The sequence below is a fragment of the Convolutriloba macropyga genome, chromosome 2, assembly GCF_964194025.1.
Source record: "Convolutriloba macropyga chromosome 2, txConMacr16.3, whole genome shotgun sequence".
NCBI lineage: Eukaryota > Metazoa > Xenacoelomorpha > Acoela > Convolutidae > Convolutriloba > Convolutriloba macropyga.
Genome location: NC_134469.1, coordinates 46,894,973 through 46,913,465, shown reverse-complemented (window position 1 = coordinate 46,913,465; position 18,493 = coordinate 46,894,973). Strand labels below are relative to the sequence as shown.

The 18,493-nt window shown below is 38.6% G+C and overlaps 1 protein-coding gene across 2 annotated transcripts in view; it reads left to right on the top strand.

Moving 5' to 3' along the window:
* Positions 1 to 18,493, top strand: part of LOC142358708 (uncharacterized) — a 168,528-nt gene that overhangs the window by 28,153 nt on the left and 121,882 nt on the right. For both annotated transcript variants that reach the window (XM_075410236.1, XM_075410237.1), the window contains exons 5-6: positions 5,273 to 5,558; positions 10,939 to 11,244. In XM_075410236.1, the coding sequence (XP_075266351.1) occupies positions 5,273 to 5,558; positions 10,939 to 11,244 (592 nt within the window). The remainder of the gene's footprint in view (positions 1 to 5,272; positions 5,559 to 10,938; positions 11,245 to 18,493) is intronic.

Genomic DNA, 18,493 nt, shown 5'->3' with positions numbered 1-18,493 from the left:
TGCCATTCTAAGTTTTGTATTGTCTTTTCTTTCACTTTCATTTCCTCCCTTTCAACAACCACCCCTCTCAAACTTTAAAAATATCCCATGTTAGGCATGAAGAACACCGAAGGGTTGAAAAGCATTAAAAGAATTGGGTTGTTGCGAAAGAAAATATTAAGCGCGACGCAGATTGAGCAGTGAGAGCACTGGTGCAAAATCAAACAACTCTCTGAAATGTGACCACTCTAACGAGCACTGATTAAATGCTCTCGAACGATTTTTGAAACAGTTACTATAAACGTGTTTTCAAACGCAAAAATATTATAGCTTGAGCAATTTGACGTTTTCAATTGACTTTGTCGCGCTTGACTTCTTGATTTGTACCTGATCTCTTTGATTTCTTCTGAATTACTGAGAATTTCAGCAGCGCGGCAGTTTAATATCAAGAATGTAAGGATAAGTGCCTCGAAATTGGCTTCATTTTTTTCTAAATCTAAACAGTGGTCTGAAAAAGCTTAGTATGAGCAGACTGCTCCCCTCGGCCGATGAAGCAGGCAAGAATTACAGCGAGCACCCGCCTATCGTTTGAGAGCATTTCGTGCGAGTTTGGTCGTTTGTTTGCGATTGCATTCATGAGCAAAGAAAGTAATAACGGCTGAGCAGTAGTAAATAATTTGGTGTTTATGTGACCATAATAGTGCATTCAAGGTGAGTATAGTAATCAGATATACAATTCTTTTTTTGCAAAAATAGTGCCAACTTTCTGTCAAGTTTTCTAACAACTTCAAAGTAGTTATAGGCTTCCTCTTATTTTCTATTTTTGTGTTTATTTTTTGTTCACGCTCGCTTAAAAGCTGCTTTATGTCCATTCGTCTTTTGTTGTTTGCGATGACGAGTAAGTTTATTTGATCACACATGAGAAGTGACTCTCAAAATGTCCATTTGACCATATCTCACTTGAAAAAAGCTCATTAAAAAGTGGGCCGCGATTTTAATTATGTATTGTGGGAAAAATTGAGCCAAATGTCACGTAATGTGTTTCAGTTTTCAATTGGCATTTTGAACTCCTGCTTTTAACTTAAAGTTAGTTGAACTAAGTGCGCCATAAAATTGTAATAGCCTGATAAGATAAATTAAACGTGCGAAAACAAACAAAAAGCAAATTTTGAAATGTCTTCCGTTTTTTAGGAAAAGGAATATTTGATTTCTGAAAAATTTTCTGAACTAAACAGTTTATTTAATTGCTACATGATTTTTGAGTATGTTAAAATAATAACGGGTTTCGGAGCTGATGACTATATTTATAATTATGGAAACTTCAATCATGAAAACCTGAAAAAATAATTGTGTTAATTGTTTGATATATCGCGAAGTAGAGAACTTAGGGGTTGAAACTTTGATATATAAAGAAAAATTACTTACCTGATGTTGGTGAAGTGATATAATTGAATAATGGGTTCTAATTTGAACCGAATCTTTGCTTCAAATTTGTTCAAACAATAACTTTATCAGTGTACATAAACCATAAGTTTGGGCGGTAAATTTGACCTTCCCACCATTAATGATGATCATAAAACAACTCGCAAATCCTCCCTGTAAATATCAATGACAAGTTGTCAGGTTGCGAGAACAATGCGTTAAGTGCAAAAACTGCACTAGTACTTGTCATATAAGGCAATGGGGAAACTTGTTCATACTTAAGGTGTAAATTAACCCATATCGGCTAATCAATTTCTAGACGGGTCTGTTGGTTTTTTGATTCTGATATGGACTATAAAAACGTGAATTTTTGTGGATTCAGGCCATTTTGAATGCAATTATGATATTAAATTTCTTGAGACCACAACAAACGTGTCCAGACCACCGACCGACCGACAAATTTTGAATCTGTAAAATGCTGAATTCTGCACTGCGTGGATCACATCATTTGTGGCGAAACGTTGCGCAAAGAAAGAGGACAAAGTCAACACATCGACGGTGCCATCGTGGACCTACAGGTAACAAAATTTTCTTAGTTTGTGCGGCCCAGACGCACTTCTGTTATTAGGGAGTCTTATGAGCCCGAGGAAGCTATTAGGTACTCCTTATGAAGAGATCAGAATAGCAATCCAAAACTAGGTTTCTTGTAAACAGATAGGATCAGCTTTCTGTCCGTTATCCAAGGCGTAAGAGAGTGTAATGAAGATTTCCTAGCGCGCCTTAGAGAAGAATCACGCTACTGTGACCTCGAAACATTTAAGACAGTAGCCAACCTCAGGAGGAGTTGGTAAAATAAAAATTGTCTCAGGGTTGAGATACCCTAAGGCAAAATTAAGGCCACCAGACGGCATAAATGATGATTACGATGTATCTCTCTGAAATTGCAGAAAGCCTGCAACTCAGATGTCAAGCAATGGCTGTAAGTTCTTCAACTAGTAACAAACCGTCATCCACTGACGCTTCAGTGGAACGGCAGTAAGTATCAGCAACAAAAACTACCAGTCGTACTGTTTTACAAAGAATTTGGGCTACTTGGGAGAGACATACTACCCTAAGAAAGTATCAACAGTTTGTGATGAAAGTCTACCTGCAGTTAAAGGGTATAAAGCCTATGCTAAACTCGTACCTGGATCACAGCCACTGTTCAAGGTTAGAAAGATACTTTTACCTTTCCATGAAAGTAAGAAAATGGTAGGACAGAGCATCCTGGAGCTTGTTTAATCTGGCGATGTCACTTTCATCACCAGAAGTATGGTAGTAGAAAAAAATGGATCTCAGACTCTGCTTCAACCTCAAATTTCACATCATTTATAGCAAAGTTATGGACGAGGATTACCCTATCCGACATGCAGACCATCTTTCATAATCATCACGGGGCGTCATACTTTGGCAAAATTGAGGTACCAAATCGAGCTGGACGAGGATGCAAAAGAAATATACACAATGAACACATCTCATGGACTGTTCAAGATATGCAGGCTTTTTCAGGGCTTCAACAACTCTTCGTCAATCTTTCAGAGTTGCATCGAGGCAAACCGCAAATGAATTAAGGGTGTGATCATCTTTCAAGACGATGTAGTACTCCGTGAAAAATAAATCCAATTCAATAGTTCCAAGCGTTAGTTTTCATGTTTACTTTGTTCGTAAAGAAGGAGTAGCACCCGATCCTAGTCAAATGCGAAATCACCAGCAAACACAAATCAACATGAGTTTTCGTTGGATGAGCAAATTTTTATGACCGAATCTTTTAATGGAAATTCGAAGACTTTAGATGGGAGAAAGTAGGGCAAAGGGCTTTTCGAAACATGAAAAATAAGTTATTCATGTTTCGAAACATGAAACATGAAAAACAAGAAAAATAAGTGCTAATCCACTTGTTCAGGCTTATTGCTTGACCATAAAGCAACTGTTACAACAGACATACCGAAAGCAATAGGCGGAGAAGGACATCACGCTCTTTCAAGAAGGACAGCCTGTAGTTTTTGTCTCCAGGGAATTGTCACAAACCTCTCAAATATCTGGTCGCACTAGACGGAATCCCAAAAACACCATCAGGAAGAGTCTGGAGGTGGACTATAGTGCTAGAACTTACAAACAGTGAAAGTGTACTTAAGTCAAGTCTTCAGGATTTGGGATACTAAAACGTTAGTATCAGACAATGGTCCCGAGTTTATAGGCCAAGACCAACAACAGTTGTGTGAGTTGCGGGTTCAAAAAGATAGTCACCCATCTACCATCAATAAGCGTGCTGAGCGAGCCGTCCAGAGAGTGAAGCGGGCTATTCAAGCTTGGGGTCCAAATCTGAATGTGTTATTTGGCGCCTTCCTCCACCGAGCTTTGATGACACATTGGAACACTTCCAAGACACAGGGCAAGACTCCTGTGAAACTACTGCTGGGACGGAAATTAAGACTTCCAACGGTCACTGACTTTGATCTTAGTGAACCAGTCCTCTTCGAAGCGACGAGCAGTTCAGCAGTTCTGGCCAACTATTGTCAGCAAGACTGAGCTTGAAACAAGACTGTGCTGGCTGGTGACAGCCAAATTGCACGGCTGGAATTTGATAACATCAAGCCTGAATCTTCTGATCATGAATCTTCTGATCATTAGCTCAGAGCAGTAGGAACAATATAGATCTGGAATCATCTAGTTCTACTGAAAAAATTTCAGTAACTGAAACGGAACTTCCTTCAAAGGGCACGAGAACTTCGAGCAGACAAAAGAAACAGTCAGAAAGATTTGGGAAAGCTATGCCTACGAACTTGCTTAAAAAGGAAGGAGGATGTGAAATATCGTGAAGTAGAGAACTTAGAAATTGAAGTTGAAATTTGATAGGTGAAGAAATTTTTCTTACTTGATGTTGGTGAAGTGATACTATTGAACAATGGCTTTTAATTTGGACCGAATCGTTGCTTCAAATTTGTTCAATTCACAAATCTATCAGTGTACATAAACCATAAATTTGGGCGATGAATTGGACCTTCCCACCACTAAGGAATATCAACTGTTCTAGTACTTGCCATATAAGGAGAGAAAAACTTGTTCATACTTAAGGTGTAATTTAGCCCAAATCGGCTAATCTATTTCCAAGTGGATCTGTAGATCTGTGAATTCAATTATTATATTAAAGTTTCTGTTACTCGTGCTTTGAGACTATAACATATTGTTTGGAGTAAAATTCATGTGGATAGATAAATTGTATTCACGTTTTCAGCCTTTCGACAAATTGCATCTGTTGTAAATATAAATTCAGCTAACGCTGTCTTTTGTATTTATTATGGTATTCTTGACCGGTGGTGGCGCAGGAAATTGTTGTGAAAGCGCCAATTACCTATCCCTCTTTTTCGAAGTAGAAGGTAGTCGTTTGTGGCCAACTGGATTGCCATTTATGCGTTGTTTATTTACTTTTCTCGTCTCTAGCGGATTTCATTGAGCATTTTGAGCATTTAAACAACTCACATAGGGAGCACTTATTCCTGTTTTTTCATTGTTTTCATTCTATTTTTTTTTCGTTGGGAGCGCATATTCTTGTTGTAGTTAGTAGTACGCTACAATACGGTCTTCTGTCATTGAAATGTATTTTTCGATTGGAACACTTTACTGGTTCATTACTTTCCATCTAGGAAAGTTTTTAATAGAGTTTCGAAGTGCAATGAAAAGCCATGTCAGCATGCAGCTCACTAGTTTTGCTCTTACCACACGGCTTTTTTATAAGCATTTAATGTTAAGTAGATTTGGAAAAGCATATATTGTTTTTTGACTGCGCGATGCTTAGCAGCTTGGTAAACAAGTGTAAAATTGTTCATTTTAGGCAAGTTGGCTTTCCCAAGGAAGTCGAGGTGACAGTGACAAATATTGCTGAGGCCAATGAGGCTCCCTCCCCTTCACCCGTGCCATCCCTTCCCCTTCCTCATGCACAACAGAGTCACAGTGACCCATACGTGGATGGTCAGAAAAGGAGCAGTGAAGGTAGCAGTGGGGAGACGTTACAGGGTCAAACTGTTAAGCTTTTATCACTTTCAGTGTCACCTACAGAGACAGACGAGAGCAGTGACCTCCAATACTTATCCCTTTATCCCACGTTCTTCAAGAAAAAGGTTTGTTTGTTGTGCAAAACGCTCTCTCCAACCAAGGTCGCACCAATTAGTATAATAGTGTGCGTCTTTTTATGCAAAACTTTTGCTTGGCCGTTTTGCAACATTCAATCGCTCGCGTTAGTGATTCAATTTTTCGAGCGGCTTTCTTGACATCTTGACTTTTGGTGATCGAAATCGCTAGTAATCCCAATAGGTTTTTCTCACTCTTAATTGTAGTAGTATTGGCATAAAGTAACGGCAACACCATAACACGTTAGTGGATTTGTCCATGATAATGTGCCCCTGAATTAAGTTCAGCTCCGTGCCATTCTTTCGACATTAGCTCTAAATGTAGACGATATATAGTCTTATATAGTCTTAACGCGATTATATAGTCTTATATAGAGACTTTTTACTATCTATGAACTGGAGGTTATTGATACTCGGTCTTTATGCTTTCCAAGGAGTTTACATTGAGCGCTGTTGGCTCATACAGAAGATATCGTTAGTTCTATTGATAAGGGTGATTTATGGAGAAACCGCTTGTAAACATTTTTGATTTAAAAATGTCGACAAATTAACGTTTAGTGAGGGACCAGATAGAGTAATAAGGCATATTTCTCGGCATATTTCTCATGGATTTTTGATGCGAGATCTTAATCTGAAACGGCGAGAAGTTGAAATTGGATTTGATTTTAACAGTTCTGATAACTATTTAGGCTGCTGATTCATTTTTCAGAAGAACGCAGCTGTGCTTCTTTCAATTTTCAGTAATAACCGAAGCGATAGCTGAGGCTATTATTGGCCTTCTCTTGGTTTTTACAGTTCAAAGCATTTGAATTGTATTGGGGCGCTGTCTTTTTTTAAAGATCTGTTCACTCATTTTTATGATTTTTGAAGACAAATTGGAGTAGTGATTTTGGTCGCGCAGAAACAGCAAGTGGAGCGAAAAAGCGAGTGGTTTTGCGGTGTGAAATTTTTTTACTCTAATTTTAAACTAGAGTGAGAAAACGGTGTTTGAACAAAAATTCGCTTTCTCGCTAGTGGTTTTTTGTTCACATGCGGCAATTTCACTTTGGTTTTTACTGGTTTTTCGATTTTTTGGATTGGATTTTTTTTAAATGGTTTTCCCAATCCATTCATAGTCCGTTCTAGGTCTAGTTTTCTGTTTAGTCAATGAAAATTCTTTGAATTGTACGTCAGGACTTGTCTTGCTATGTTTTTTCATTTCGTCTTCTAGATTTTTGTTACGACCACATGAAGTCACAATCACTTCAAATCTGCTTTTTGTTCATTCGTTCATGCGTGCGTTACGTCATTTTTCACTCTTAGTGGAGCGAGTTTTTTTGTTCATTCGCGTGATTTAATTTTTGGTCGCACATGACTAACCTTATTCTCAAAAATGACTTCCTCTCTTTGAAATTGACTTTTCTTTGCTTTAATTCAAAGAGATAAGGTCAAATGAGTGCTTGTCACTCCAATTGAAGGTTATTTAAGAGCAGCTAATAGTAACAGCAATAAGTTATACAGATTCTTAATCAAAATTAAACATCTCAGACCTTAATGAAAAGAATAAGTTTCTTTTTGGTCTGTCTTTTTTACTTTCTTTTTGAGACTACAGGTCTCTGAAGCTATTGCGGCTATTTTCTGGCAAATTGCCAGCTATGTTCTGTATTTTTCTTTAATTTTTGTGTTTTTGATTTTTTAGCTGGTTGTTGTTCTTGAACTTTTAGGGGCTCTCACTCTGTTTGTTTGCTTACTGTGAAATAAGGAAAAATTTGGAAGTAACATGCAAATGAGCGTTATTGTAATCATTTTTGTAATAATTGATTAGGTGGGAACCTTTTGATTGAAACAGATTAACTTCATAGCGTTGTAGGCTGGCCGTTGGATTAGTATAGAGATAATTTTGAGTCGAGGATTCTAATTGCGAAATAGAGTTTGATAGATTTGGTACTTCATTTCTTCACAGTTTTTAAATATAATTAGCCGGGTCAGCTGCGCAACGGGCTATTATTTAGGTGCTCTCCTTTTTTGAATTCAAGAATTTGAAATGTATTGGGGTCTTTTCTTTTGTAAGATATGTTCATAATTTTCTTTGTTTTTAAGGCAATCAGAAGTAAAATTTGATGTTATTTTAGGCTTGCCGATGCAGTAAAGAGAGCGAAAAAAGCAAGGGGTTTGAGTCCTAGTTTTTTAGACTTATCTTAATCTAAATTGAGAATGCCGTGATAGTTTTCTGCCACATGTGGCAGTTTGAGCTCGGTTTTCTTATTGTTGAACTGCTCTCTGCAATGTTTGAAGCACTTATTTTTGTCGTGTGCCTCTTTTTGTTATGCACTATTTTGCTTCATGTCTTTCTGGAGCATTCCTGAAGTCAACTTTCGGTCATCAAAAACGAGATAATTGGTAAATCTCGAGGACCTTGAACGCCTCGGCATCTCACTGGGAGCTTTACTAGTGTCAGTGTGTGATTCAACAGAATTGCTACGAAGACATAAATTCATACTGTGAAAAGCATTTTTTGCGTATCGGAGCTGACTGTATTCGTGTATTTTTTCTAATAACCACCGTCGGCATCTCAAAGCTTATTTTAGCGCTCTTTTAAAAATAGATTTACCTTTTGATCAGGTTGTATCGTTTACATAGGTCACAGCTTTCAAGTATGGTTTCTGACTTACCTCACTTACTATTTCAACTGAATGCAATTTAGAAGCCATCCTTTAGAGCAATTTTTTTTCGAAAACCGAAATCACAAGAAATGGGATAAAGCCCGGGCGCCAAGACTTTTTGATCAAGGGAGTAGTGCGTCAAATTGTCAGTACCTTAGATTATACTGCTAACTGGTATTGGTACAATGTTTTTTTTTTAGTTCAAAAGTGAATTCGCCATATTTATGTAATCTCATAAAAACATCTAGTATAGATAATAATCTTATTAATTCTGGAATGTCTATTCTAGAATTAATAAGATTAATATCTATACTAGATGATTTTGTGATTACATAAATATGTTGAATTCACTTTTTAATTGTTATCACCTTATTAATTGTGTTTACCTTATTAATTGTTGTCGAACGTAGTTTTAAGCAATTAGGGCCAATACTTTTAACGACTCGAAGTATTACACTCCTTTTTGAGCACACTTTTGTTCATGACTTTCTTTTCATTTACCTGTTTTTTGGTCGGTGACTGGTTTTTCGAACAGTGGACTTTAACAGTAGCTTATTTTGTCATGTTCACTGAATAGAAACTGCTGGTAGTTTTCAAGTTGAAAAGAGGTCAAAGTTCATTTTGAAAATATTTGAACCTATGTAAGTCCCTTCGACCTAGCTAAACTACGGACCAAGCACGTGTACCGATTCACTTCTCCTGCTTACCCCCTCCGTATCCCCTTTGCCTATCCCCCCTTGACTATCCCCCAAACTGCTTACCCGCAGCAACCCCCTACACCTACGTAACTATTACCACCCATACCCCCTAAACTGATCTCCCACTACCTCCTAAACTCATCCCCATCCTACCCCATTACCTATCCCCTACCCCCTATAAATCACTCATAGCTACACCCAACAACTTAGCCCCAACCCCCCCCCCCCACCTGCATACGCCCCCACCCACTTTCCCAACTTTAAATTTGTTTCTAACTATGGGCTTGTTTTTATTTCTGTAATAGGTGGGATTTTTCGAAGGAGTTTTTTGCAGGAGTCGTTTCCGGTGAAATATTGGCTATGCTTTTTAACTGAAGGAAGTTTGTTCGAGACTTGTATTTTGCCTTTTCTTTTTCAACATTTACCTCTATTTTTGAAAGTTAACTTGTACTTTCGAACATTGGACTTAAACGTTAGTTGTAAACTAAAGTTATAGTCAAACGAAAAGTGCGCAGAAATTGTTGTATTTTTTCACTTTAATTTTTAGTGGTATATAGCAACCTCTAATGACGTCATTTGAGACCCCGTAGTGAATTCAGTTACCCCCCCCCCCCCACCGACTGAAACAGGCTGCTATAGATTCAAGCGCTCATACTAGTCGTTCTAAAAAATTTTCTGACGTTTGCTGGTCATAATAATCTAGAATAAATAAGAACACTTTTTCCCCTTCGAAATTTTTACGTTTTCATTTTTCTGTTTCAATCCCAAAGGCGGCTATCTTCCAGTAATTCAAGAAAAATTCTATTAATTGAATCTAGGACTTGTCCTGCTTTGTTTTCAAACTCACGTTACATTTCGCATGTGTTTTCGTTTTACACAAATTGCATGATATGATTTGTGAGTTAAGTTACACGCTGTATCCATTGAGTTTACAATTTACTAAATAATAGTACGCAACATATTGAACATGGTCAATGTCAAAAGAGCAAAATTAAAGAAAAGGAATAAAAACCAATCAATAATTCAAACTGTTTAGTTTTCAGAGTTCATTAGGGGTAGTTTTATCGCATTAGTAGCAAACTAATAGTTTTGAGTTTAGAAACTGATTTTAAAGCTGAAGTAATAGCGCACACAAATTTATAACAGACTACTACAACAATTCGACAAGAAGGCTCTCAGGTTGCATCTTCCACTTTTCAATCCAAAAGAAACTCTGGAGGCTAAATTGTGGATATTTAATGGTGGTCTGAGGGCCATGTTTATTTTTGTTCTGGCAACCTCGGGCATCTTTGTTTTTTTTGTTTTTGTGCAGGCAACCTCGGGCATCTTTGCTTTTTGTTTTTGTTCTGGCAACCTCGGGCATCTTTTTTTTTGTTTTTGTGCAGGCAACCTCGGGCATCTGTTTTTTTTTGTTTTGTGCAGGCAAGCTCGGGTATCACTCAAATGCCGTTTCGAGTGGTATTCGGAAAGTGCTGACTGCCTATTGTATGTCTATTCATGTCCCATATCTGAAAAACAGCCGGATTTTATGTCACCTTTTCGTTCCGTTTTTTTTTGCTCTCGTGTACCTGACTCGATTCAGTAACAAGGTATTTGACAATCAATTTGTGCATTCTCGGTTTTTCATCTTTAATTATCTAATTGATTAGCTAATTGACTTTATTTTATTGCAATTTCGTGACCGTTGGATAATCAGTCCTTGATTTCCAAAAAAGTTGTTAATTTTAAGTGTAATGGATAGATAGTTGGATGGTAGGAACCTCAGGACTGTTTCAAAAAAAACTTCGGGTTATGTTTTAATTTTTCGTTCCTGGAGGTCATGACTTCAAAATTTTAAGCAGCTACAAAAAAGAAAATGCGAATAAAGAGGTTTTACCTTTAAATTTAATCAGTCTTCGACTGTTCTAAAATAAGCTCGAGCAGTCTCTAGCATCATTTAAGGCAACCTAGTGAAAATAATGGGAAGCTGCTAAAAGAGGCTGTTATTCGGTTATATTTAAAGATTTTATTTGCATTATTTTTCTGTTTCAGTACTTGGAGCCTGGCGAAAGCACTACTTTCACTGTAACTTATCTCCCGAAAAGAGCGGACGACAAACTGCAATCATTTGTATTTGTTCACACGCATGTAGGTTCTGTTAAACTGCAAACAACAGCAAAAAGTACTGCTAACAGCTACCGACTGGAATCAATTCACAGCCCAGTTGTTCCAGTGAATACGTCTTTCGAGACTGATATCACCATTTACAATCCCTACCCTATCCAATTGAATGTTTCGGAGTTGTACGGTAGTGGATCTGGATTTCACCTGGAACCAATTGACGACGCACAGTCATGGGTATGTCATAGAGTGAGCTTTAAGTGCGCATAAGTATTATAAATTGCCGTTCGACTTTTCTGAAGTTTTGTTTCATCATTTTCAAACAAAACGGTTGAATATATGTCCGACTGTTTCTCTTTAGTAAAGTGCGTTAGTTGGTCATATTTTTGATACTACCCAAATCAAGAGGATTAGAGGTAGCTGTACCGTAGATCAGCAAGATCCAACTTTGATATCCTTGAGATCTGAAAATTAATCAAAATATAGTTATCGCATTTGCTCAGGAAAAAAAATTACCTCGATATAGGAAAAATTCATTTGCTTTTAAAAACTTTATTCTTTTACGGTGATGTTTATTGGTAAAAGGGAACCTATTTGATTGCGAATGAGAAATGAACCAGAATTAAAGTGAGTCGGAACTAGAGTTGAGTTGAATTGCATTTTCTCGCAACAAGAGATGAGTGAATGTACAAGAGTTAAGTGAAAGTACGTTGATTGAATGTACCCAAAAAATTTTAAGAAATTAAAAATTAACAGTTTGTCTTTATATGAAATATGCAAAATGAAACTGAACTGATAAAATATATTTAAATTCACGGACAGCAAAGTTTTTATTGTTCATCGTTGCAGTTTTTGTTGATTTGATTAATTCTTTTTGAGACTGGTCTTTTGCTTGATATTTTTTTTCATAGTCGAATAGTGTATTTAGATTTATTGTCCTCACTTTGTTATCGCTTTACGAAAAAGCAGGACAAACAATTGTCGTTTTTTTATCTAATTTTCGAAGTAAAAGAAAGTAAAAGAACCAGAATTAAAGTGAGGCGCAACTAGAGTTGAGTGGAATTGCATTTACTCGCAACAAGAGATGAGTGAATGTACAAGAGTTGAGTGAAAGTACGTTGATTGAATGTACCGAAAATTATTTTAAGAAATTAAAAATTAACAGTTTGTCTTTATATGAAATATGCAAAATGAAACTAATTTCGTTGCAGTTTTTGTTGATCTCGAAGAACCGTAGAAACTTTTCAAATGTTGAGTGGTCTCATATAGAGCGTTAAGACTTCCATTTGGAGCCAGGATAGCAATATTTTAGTGTTTAAGCTCCTTTTTATTATAAAAGAATCTGTGCTTCGAATTAATTCTTTTTGAGACTGGTCTTTTGCCTGTTAATTTTTTTTTCTGCATAGTCGCATAGTGTATTTAGATTTATCGTCCTCACTTTGCTATCATTTTACGAAAAAGCAGGACAAACAATAGTTGTTATCTTTTATCTAATTTTCGAAAGCAAAGCTTCGGAAACAGGGCCGAACTGTTAGTTTAAGGTGATTTCTTCAATGAAAATCAGTCATGTGGAATTTCCTTGTAATTGAATGAACAAAAGTTCTTGTAAAGTGATATGCTACTGGCTTTCACAACTCCACCTGGTATAGCTTTTTAAATATTCGAACTGTAGAAAGATAGAAATGGAATAATGTTGATTCCATTATTTGATTATTGTTACTGAGTAAAACGAGTAATATACCAAAATGCGTCATTTTTCTTGGCCAATCAGAATCGAGTATTTAAATACGCATAGAAATCGTTCCAATTTACCTACAAAGCTCGGAAAAAGTGCAATTAACATAATTTCAAGTAAATCTAATCATAAGACCTATCAAATAAGACATGATTCGGCTCAATATTTTTCGGCTTTTTGAATTCATTGGTACAAAATGGTGACTGGCATTGAACTAATGCGTTATTAGACAAAATACCGGCCAAATGAGCATCAAAAATTGCCGTCTAAAAAACCACTTGTTGCTATGATCGTCGTAATCTTAATACGTTAATAATGCTATCATCGATGACTTATAGACTGACTATAATACGTTGCTATGTACGTATCAATGCTAATACGTTACTTGATCGAAGTTGCTTACACGTTGCTTACAGTTGAAATGAATACGTTTATTAAGAATTGAATATTCGAACTTCTGTTTTACCAGAGTTACAATGGCGCCGCGACGCCACTGACTAATTTGAATCTCCAAGTTTCAGATTTCGAAGTATTCTTTCAAAACGGTTAAACCGTTGTCACTAATAACTGTATTTGAGCTTACTTACGCCACAAACGTCCATTAAAAGAGCTAACACAAAATCCTAATGAAAGTCTGACATCTTGCGTCTTTGAGAAGCTTTGTTACCGTTTTGCCACATCACCGGGGATCCCAATCGGGAAATAACTACCAACACGATAATATAGGAGTAGCTACGTGTGCTTCGTGCATTAAAAAATTGCAAAAGCAGGGAAAGTGAGATCCAACTTCGGCACACTGCAATCCAAGACTGCAACCAAAGCTCAATTCAGCCGACGACTAAATTTCCAGATGGGATACAACCGCAAAAAGTGTTGGCTACGGTAAAAAGTGACACTGAAGGGGGACAACATGGGGTCAACAAACATCAATTTATGACAAGATGGCCATCTACAGCACGTGACGGAGAACTGCCAGATTCTGTAAGACTGATCCAGATAAAGTGTTCCCCTCTTGAACAATTTTGCTAAAACTTTTCTTTATTCTGATTTAGACGGCAAAACCCACCCACTTCAAAACGGTAAAATTGTCAAAAAGGTCACAGTTTTATTTTATTGATTTCAAACCGGTCACCAATAAACCCCCACAAACATAATTTTTGAGAACAAAAAAAACATCTACTTTGAAACTTTTTGGTCGAATTGTCGAAAGTTTGTAAAAAGTGATCAAGTCGGCTCGTATATCAAAAATAACCTTTGATATAGAGAAAATAGAGAAATCATTATGTTAAATTGTTCAAATTTGAAAAATTTTGGTCAATTTTGATGCAATTCTAAAAATATTAGAAAATCAAAACCGAATAACAATAAACCGTATTTTCGAGCTTAAATCCGTCCAGCTTACAGGATTGCCGTTCCGTAATCGAGAATTTGCAGAAAAAATTAACCAGAATTTTGAAAAAAATTGACTAAAGCATAAAATTTTGACAAATTCGTCAAAATTATTCTTTTCAACGAGAAGGTTCGTTAATTGAGTGAAACTCATTACACAAAAAGTTGTGAAAATTTTCACCAGCTCCGGCCTACAAAAAATTATCGAATTCCCATAATATTTTTCGTCGCTCGTTTATATACCGTTTTTCGTCCGCGTTCTTTTCGTTCTTCAACTTTACAATTCTCCGTTTTCCGTTTTTTTTTTCAATAACGTCGCTCTCCCAAAACTTCGCTTTTCGTTTTCTTCACTACTTTTCCGATTTTCGATGTAGTATGTCATATGTGATGAAGTATGTTGTTGTTTTTGCTGTAGTATGTTGAGTAAGCTAGTATGCTGGTTTGTTGTTTAGGTCTTATAGCTTTCTAGGGTGTGACTTAAGTTTATTCTCGAGTTACGGCTGGATTGTCCTTTGACTTTTCGACTTCACTAATTTACTAGCCTTCCTGTTGTAGTACATTAATTTTTGCTGCCGTATGTTTGCGTGTAACTGTATGATTGTTAGTTGGTTTAGGTTTTTGCCTTCTAGGGTGTGACTTAAGTTTATTTTGGAGTTACGGCTAGATTGTTTCTTAACTTTTCCAGCTTTCATAGACTACAGAAGCACTGCTTATTACTTAATATTTGCAGTAGTTTGTTTAATATTGTTGGTATGCTGATCGGTTGTTTAGGTTTGAATACTGCTAGGGTGTGACTTAAGTTGATTCTAGAGTTACGGCTAGTAAATTTCTTGCTCTTTTCATCCATTTAGTATACTACAGCTTTGCCGTAAATTAGTTCGTTATTTGTATATATTAAGCCCCATAATGACTTGTGCTGGTTTGTCTCTTGCAGTAGCATCTCTCCTCCTTCCTAGGGTGTGACTTAAGTTTGTTCTGGAGTTACGGCTAGTTTGTGTGGTTGAGTTTGTGGCTGTGGTCTGCTAGCATAGTGGTTCCCGACCTCCCCGCTCGCTGCGTAATCGTCTCCCGCCCGTTCCGACCCGCCTTTCCGTTTCGTTGCGTACTACTCGCTCAACGCCTCCGTTCTGTCCGTCTCGTTTCCCGTTTCTTCGTGCGTCGCTCGTTCAGCGTTTCCGTCCCGTCCGTTGCGTCGCCCGTTTACTACCCGCGTTTTCGCCAGTTCCGTTCCGTTCCCTGTTGCGTTGCCCGCCGTTCGCCCGTCCTTCCCGCCCCGTCCGCTTCGTTTCCCGTTTCGTCGTGCTTCGTCCACCCAGTCCTCTTTACCCGGTTGCCTGTGTTCCTGTTTAGTCTCACGTTGCTTTCAAGCACGTTAGACGCACTCTAAAATTTCTTACTCACTTTCGCCGAGTAATTCATTACTCGGTAACTTCTTTTCTGCTCTTCGACGTCTTGATTATCAAGTCGTCGTCATTTGGGTTCGGTATAACCCGCATTCCACGTGTTTGTTTGAAAGTTACCCTACATTGATAAACTAGCCATTTCAATATCATGACCGAACAGCAAGATAAATTGAAAAAGCTCTTTAATGCAAGATCTAATCTGGAATCTGAGTTACGTAACATCCATAAGGACATCACAGATGCCATAGATCGTCAAGACAGGAGGGTTAAGGTTGAACGCTTGGTTTCTAAGTTGAAGGATGTCTTCAGTAAACTGGTGGAGAAGAATGAAGAACTATTTGAATTGGCCAGCAAAGCAGAGAACCCAGAATCAATTTACCCTGTCCTTGAGCAATGGTTGGATGATGTAACTAAGAACAATGATAATTTCTTGCTTGCGGCTAGAAGCTATATTGACTCAGTTGCTCACCGAGACACCGTATGCGAGGGCGCTAACCATCAAGAGCAGTCTAAGAGAAGTTCACGTCGAACAGCATCGTCAATGTCTAGCCAGCGTAAACATGACTTTCTAATGGCAAAACTAAAACGCGAAGAGGCCGAGAAACAAGAACAAGCTGCCATGCGCCTCGCTAAACAAAAACACGAAATTGCCATGAGAAAAAAAGAGCTTGAAATACAATTGGAGCAGATGGCAATTCAAGAATTAGAGGAAGACCACCGCCAGCGTGTCGCCGCAGCTAAACTAGATGAGGCTGAATTAATGGATAATCATTCATTGTTTAGTCACCACTCAAGTGAACTGAATTTGCTTAAAGATAGGGGATCAGATAGAAGTCAGAGACTTGTTCAGGATTGGGTAAATTCTGTTCCAGAAGGTAAGTCATTGAGTGCCACAAGTGAGTTAAATTTTTCTCGTCCTGGTTCAGCAACCGCTGACCCCCCTGTTCAAGATACTGCCCATAGTAATCCTCCAGAAAACACAAATAATGTTGCCGGTAACTTGAATCACCTTGAAATGCTTTCTCAGTACACACGGCCAGGAGTTGCAATTTCTGTTGCTCAGCAAGAAGCGTTGTATCGGGAATACCTCCAGGCTCAACTGCAGCAACCACCCAGTGATCAAAGGGCACATAGTCCCTCAGGCAGTGATAAGGGGAACCAAGCGAACCAAGTACCAGTCGACGTACAAAATGTCGCACTCCCACAACCTCAACCACCTATGCAACCTCCCCGGCCACCAACTCCCGTTATGGCACCAACGAACTCCCTTTTGGTACCTGATTTTTCAACAAACCCACAGGTAAATCAATTCTTGGGTCCGAAAAGCTCCAGTGTGCCTTGTCAGTTACATAAGTCGATGCTTCATGTTCAGCAACAACAGAATCTAACTCAAAGTAACATTCAACACCAAACACAAGTCCCTATTGCCCATTCCCCGCATAAGTTCCCTCCACCTGTAAACCCACTCGTAAACCCGCCTCCCGTATTCCCGCCTCAACAATTATTTATTCCTCAGCCTCCCGTGATTCCGTCGCCCCCTCCAGCGAGCACAGCAACATACTTACCCGTCCCCAACATTCCGCAACAAAACAATGTCCATTCACCTCAAGCCCGCCTGTTACCATGCCCTACCGCACCCAAACTTCCCCTTAACCGTAACCCCGATTTAAATTTGTGGCGTTTTCCTCAAAATATTCTCCCAAACGTACACCAGGCGAAAAATAATGCAACCGTCTATAAAAATGTTCAACCGTGCCTACCCCCAAGCACAGCTAACCCCGCTATCAGCCATCCCATCTTACAAATGAGTGCACAACATAATCCAAATAGCAACTACGCAGCAACTTGTAGCGTCCCTGTCAACCCCTTTAGTACAACTACTAACATCGCGCCACCTTTCGTCACGCCGGTTATACATCCAACATACGGGCATACTGCTCCGATACCTTTGTGCTGGAGTGGCCCAGCGCATCCCACGCCTTCAGCGCCAGCATCTGAAAATGCAAGCTTAAGGCATTCACTGACGCCTTATCTAGCAGGAGGAATGACCCACTACCCGAATGGAAGTTGTCACAATACAGTGGGGATCCTCTACAGTGGCACGAATGGTATGGTCAGTTTAAAAGCGCAATTGACTCTCAGTCCTTAACTGATGATGTAAAATTGACATACCTTAAGACCCTCGTAACAGGTAAAGCTAAAACAGCTATAGCTGAGTTCGCCTACTGCGGTGCAATGTACAAAGACGCACTGAGGACCTTGGAACGTAAATTTGGCCAACCACAGGCGGTCGTAAGTGCACATTTAGACAAACTCAACAGCTTTCCACCATTGAAGATGCACAATAGCGATAACATCATTAATTACTCGGGGTGCATTTCAAGTCTTGTCGGGGTATTTAAATCGCTGTCATACGATTCGGATTTAAAGAGTGCTGCGCTTCTCAACACCGCCGTACAGAAGCTACCACCCAATATGAAGGAGTCATGGTCACTCTTCACGGTCAAAAAGCATTGGGTGAAACCTACTCTTCTTGATTTCAACGATTGGTTAAAAGAGAAGGCCGAAGCGCACGATTTAATGAAGACTACCGCACTTAAAGCAAGGACTGAGGATACCAACAACTCAGTAACCAGATCAAAAGTTGCTTCAAAGGCATTTGCTGCAAATACGCAACAGAAGAGTAACCTTAAGCCGCAACAGAGGTCTCCGTCAACATCATTCTCTAGTTGCATTGTATGCAAAGGCAGCCACCGGTTGTGGGAATGCCGTGTCTTTAAGGAAAAGACCCCCACGCAGAGAGCCAAGGTCGTGGCTGAGGCAAAGCTCTGTTTCTCTTGTTTGCGTGATAAACACATGTTTAGGCAATGCCCAAGTCCCCGTAAGTGTAGGAAAGATGGTTGCAACAGCTCCCATAACACCTTACTTCATGGAGCTGAAAGGGTTTTTCCAGCTAAAC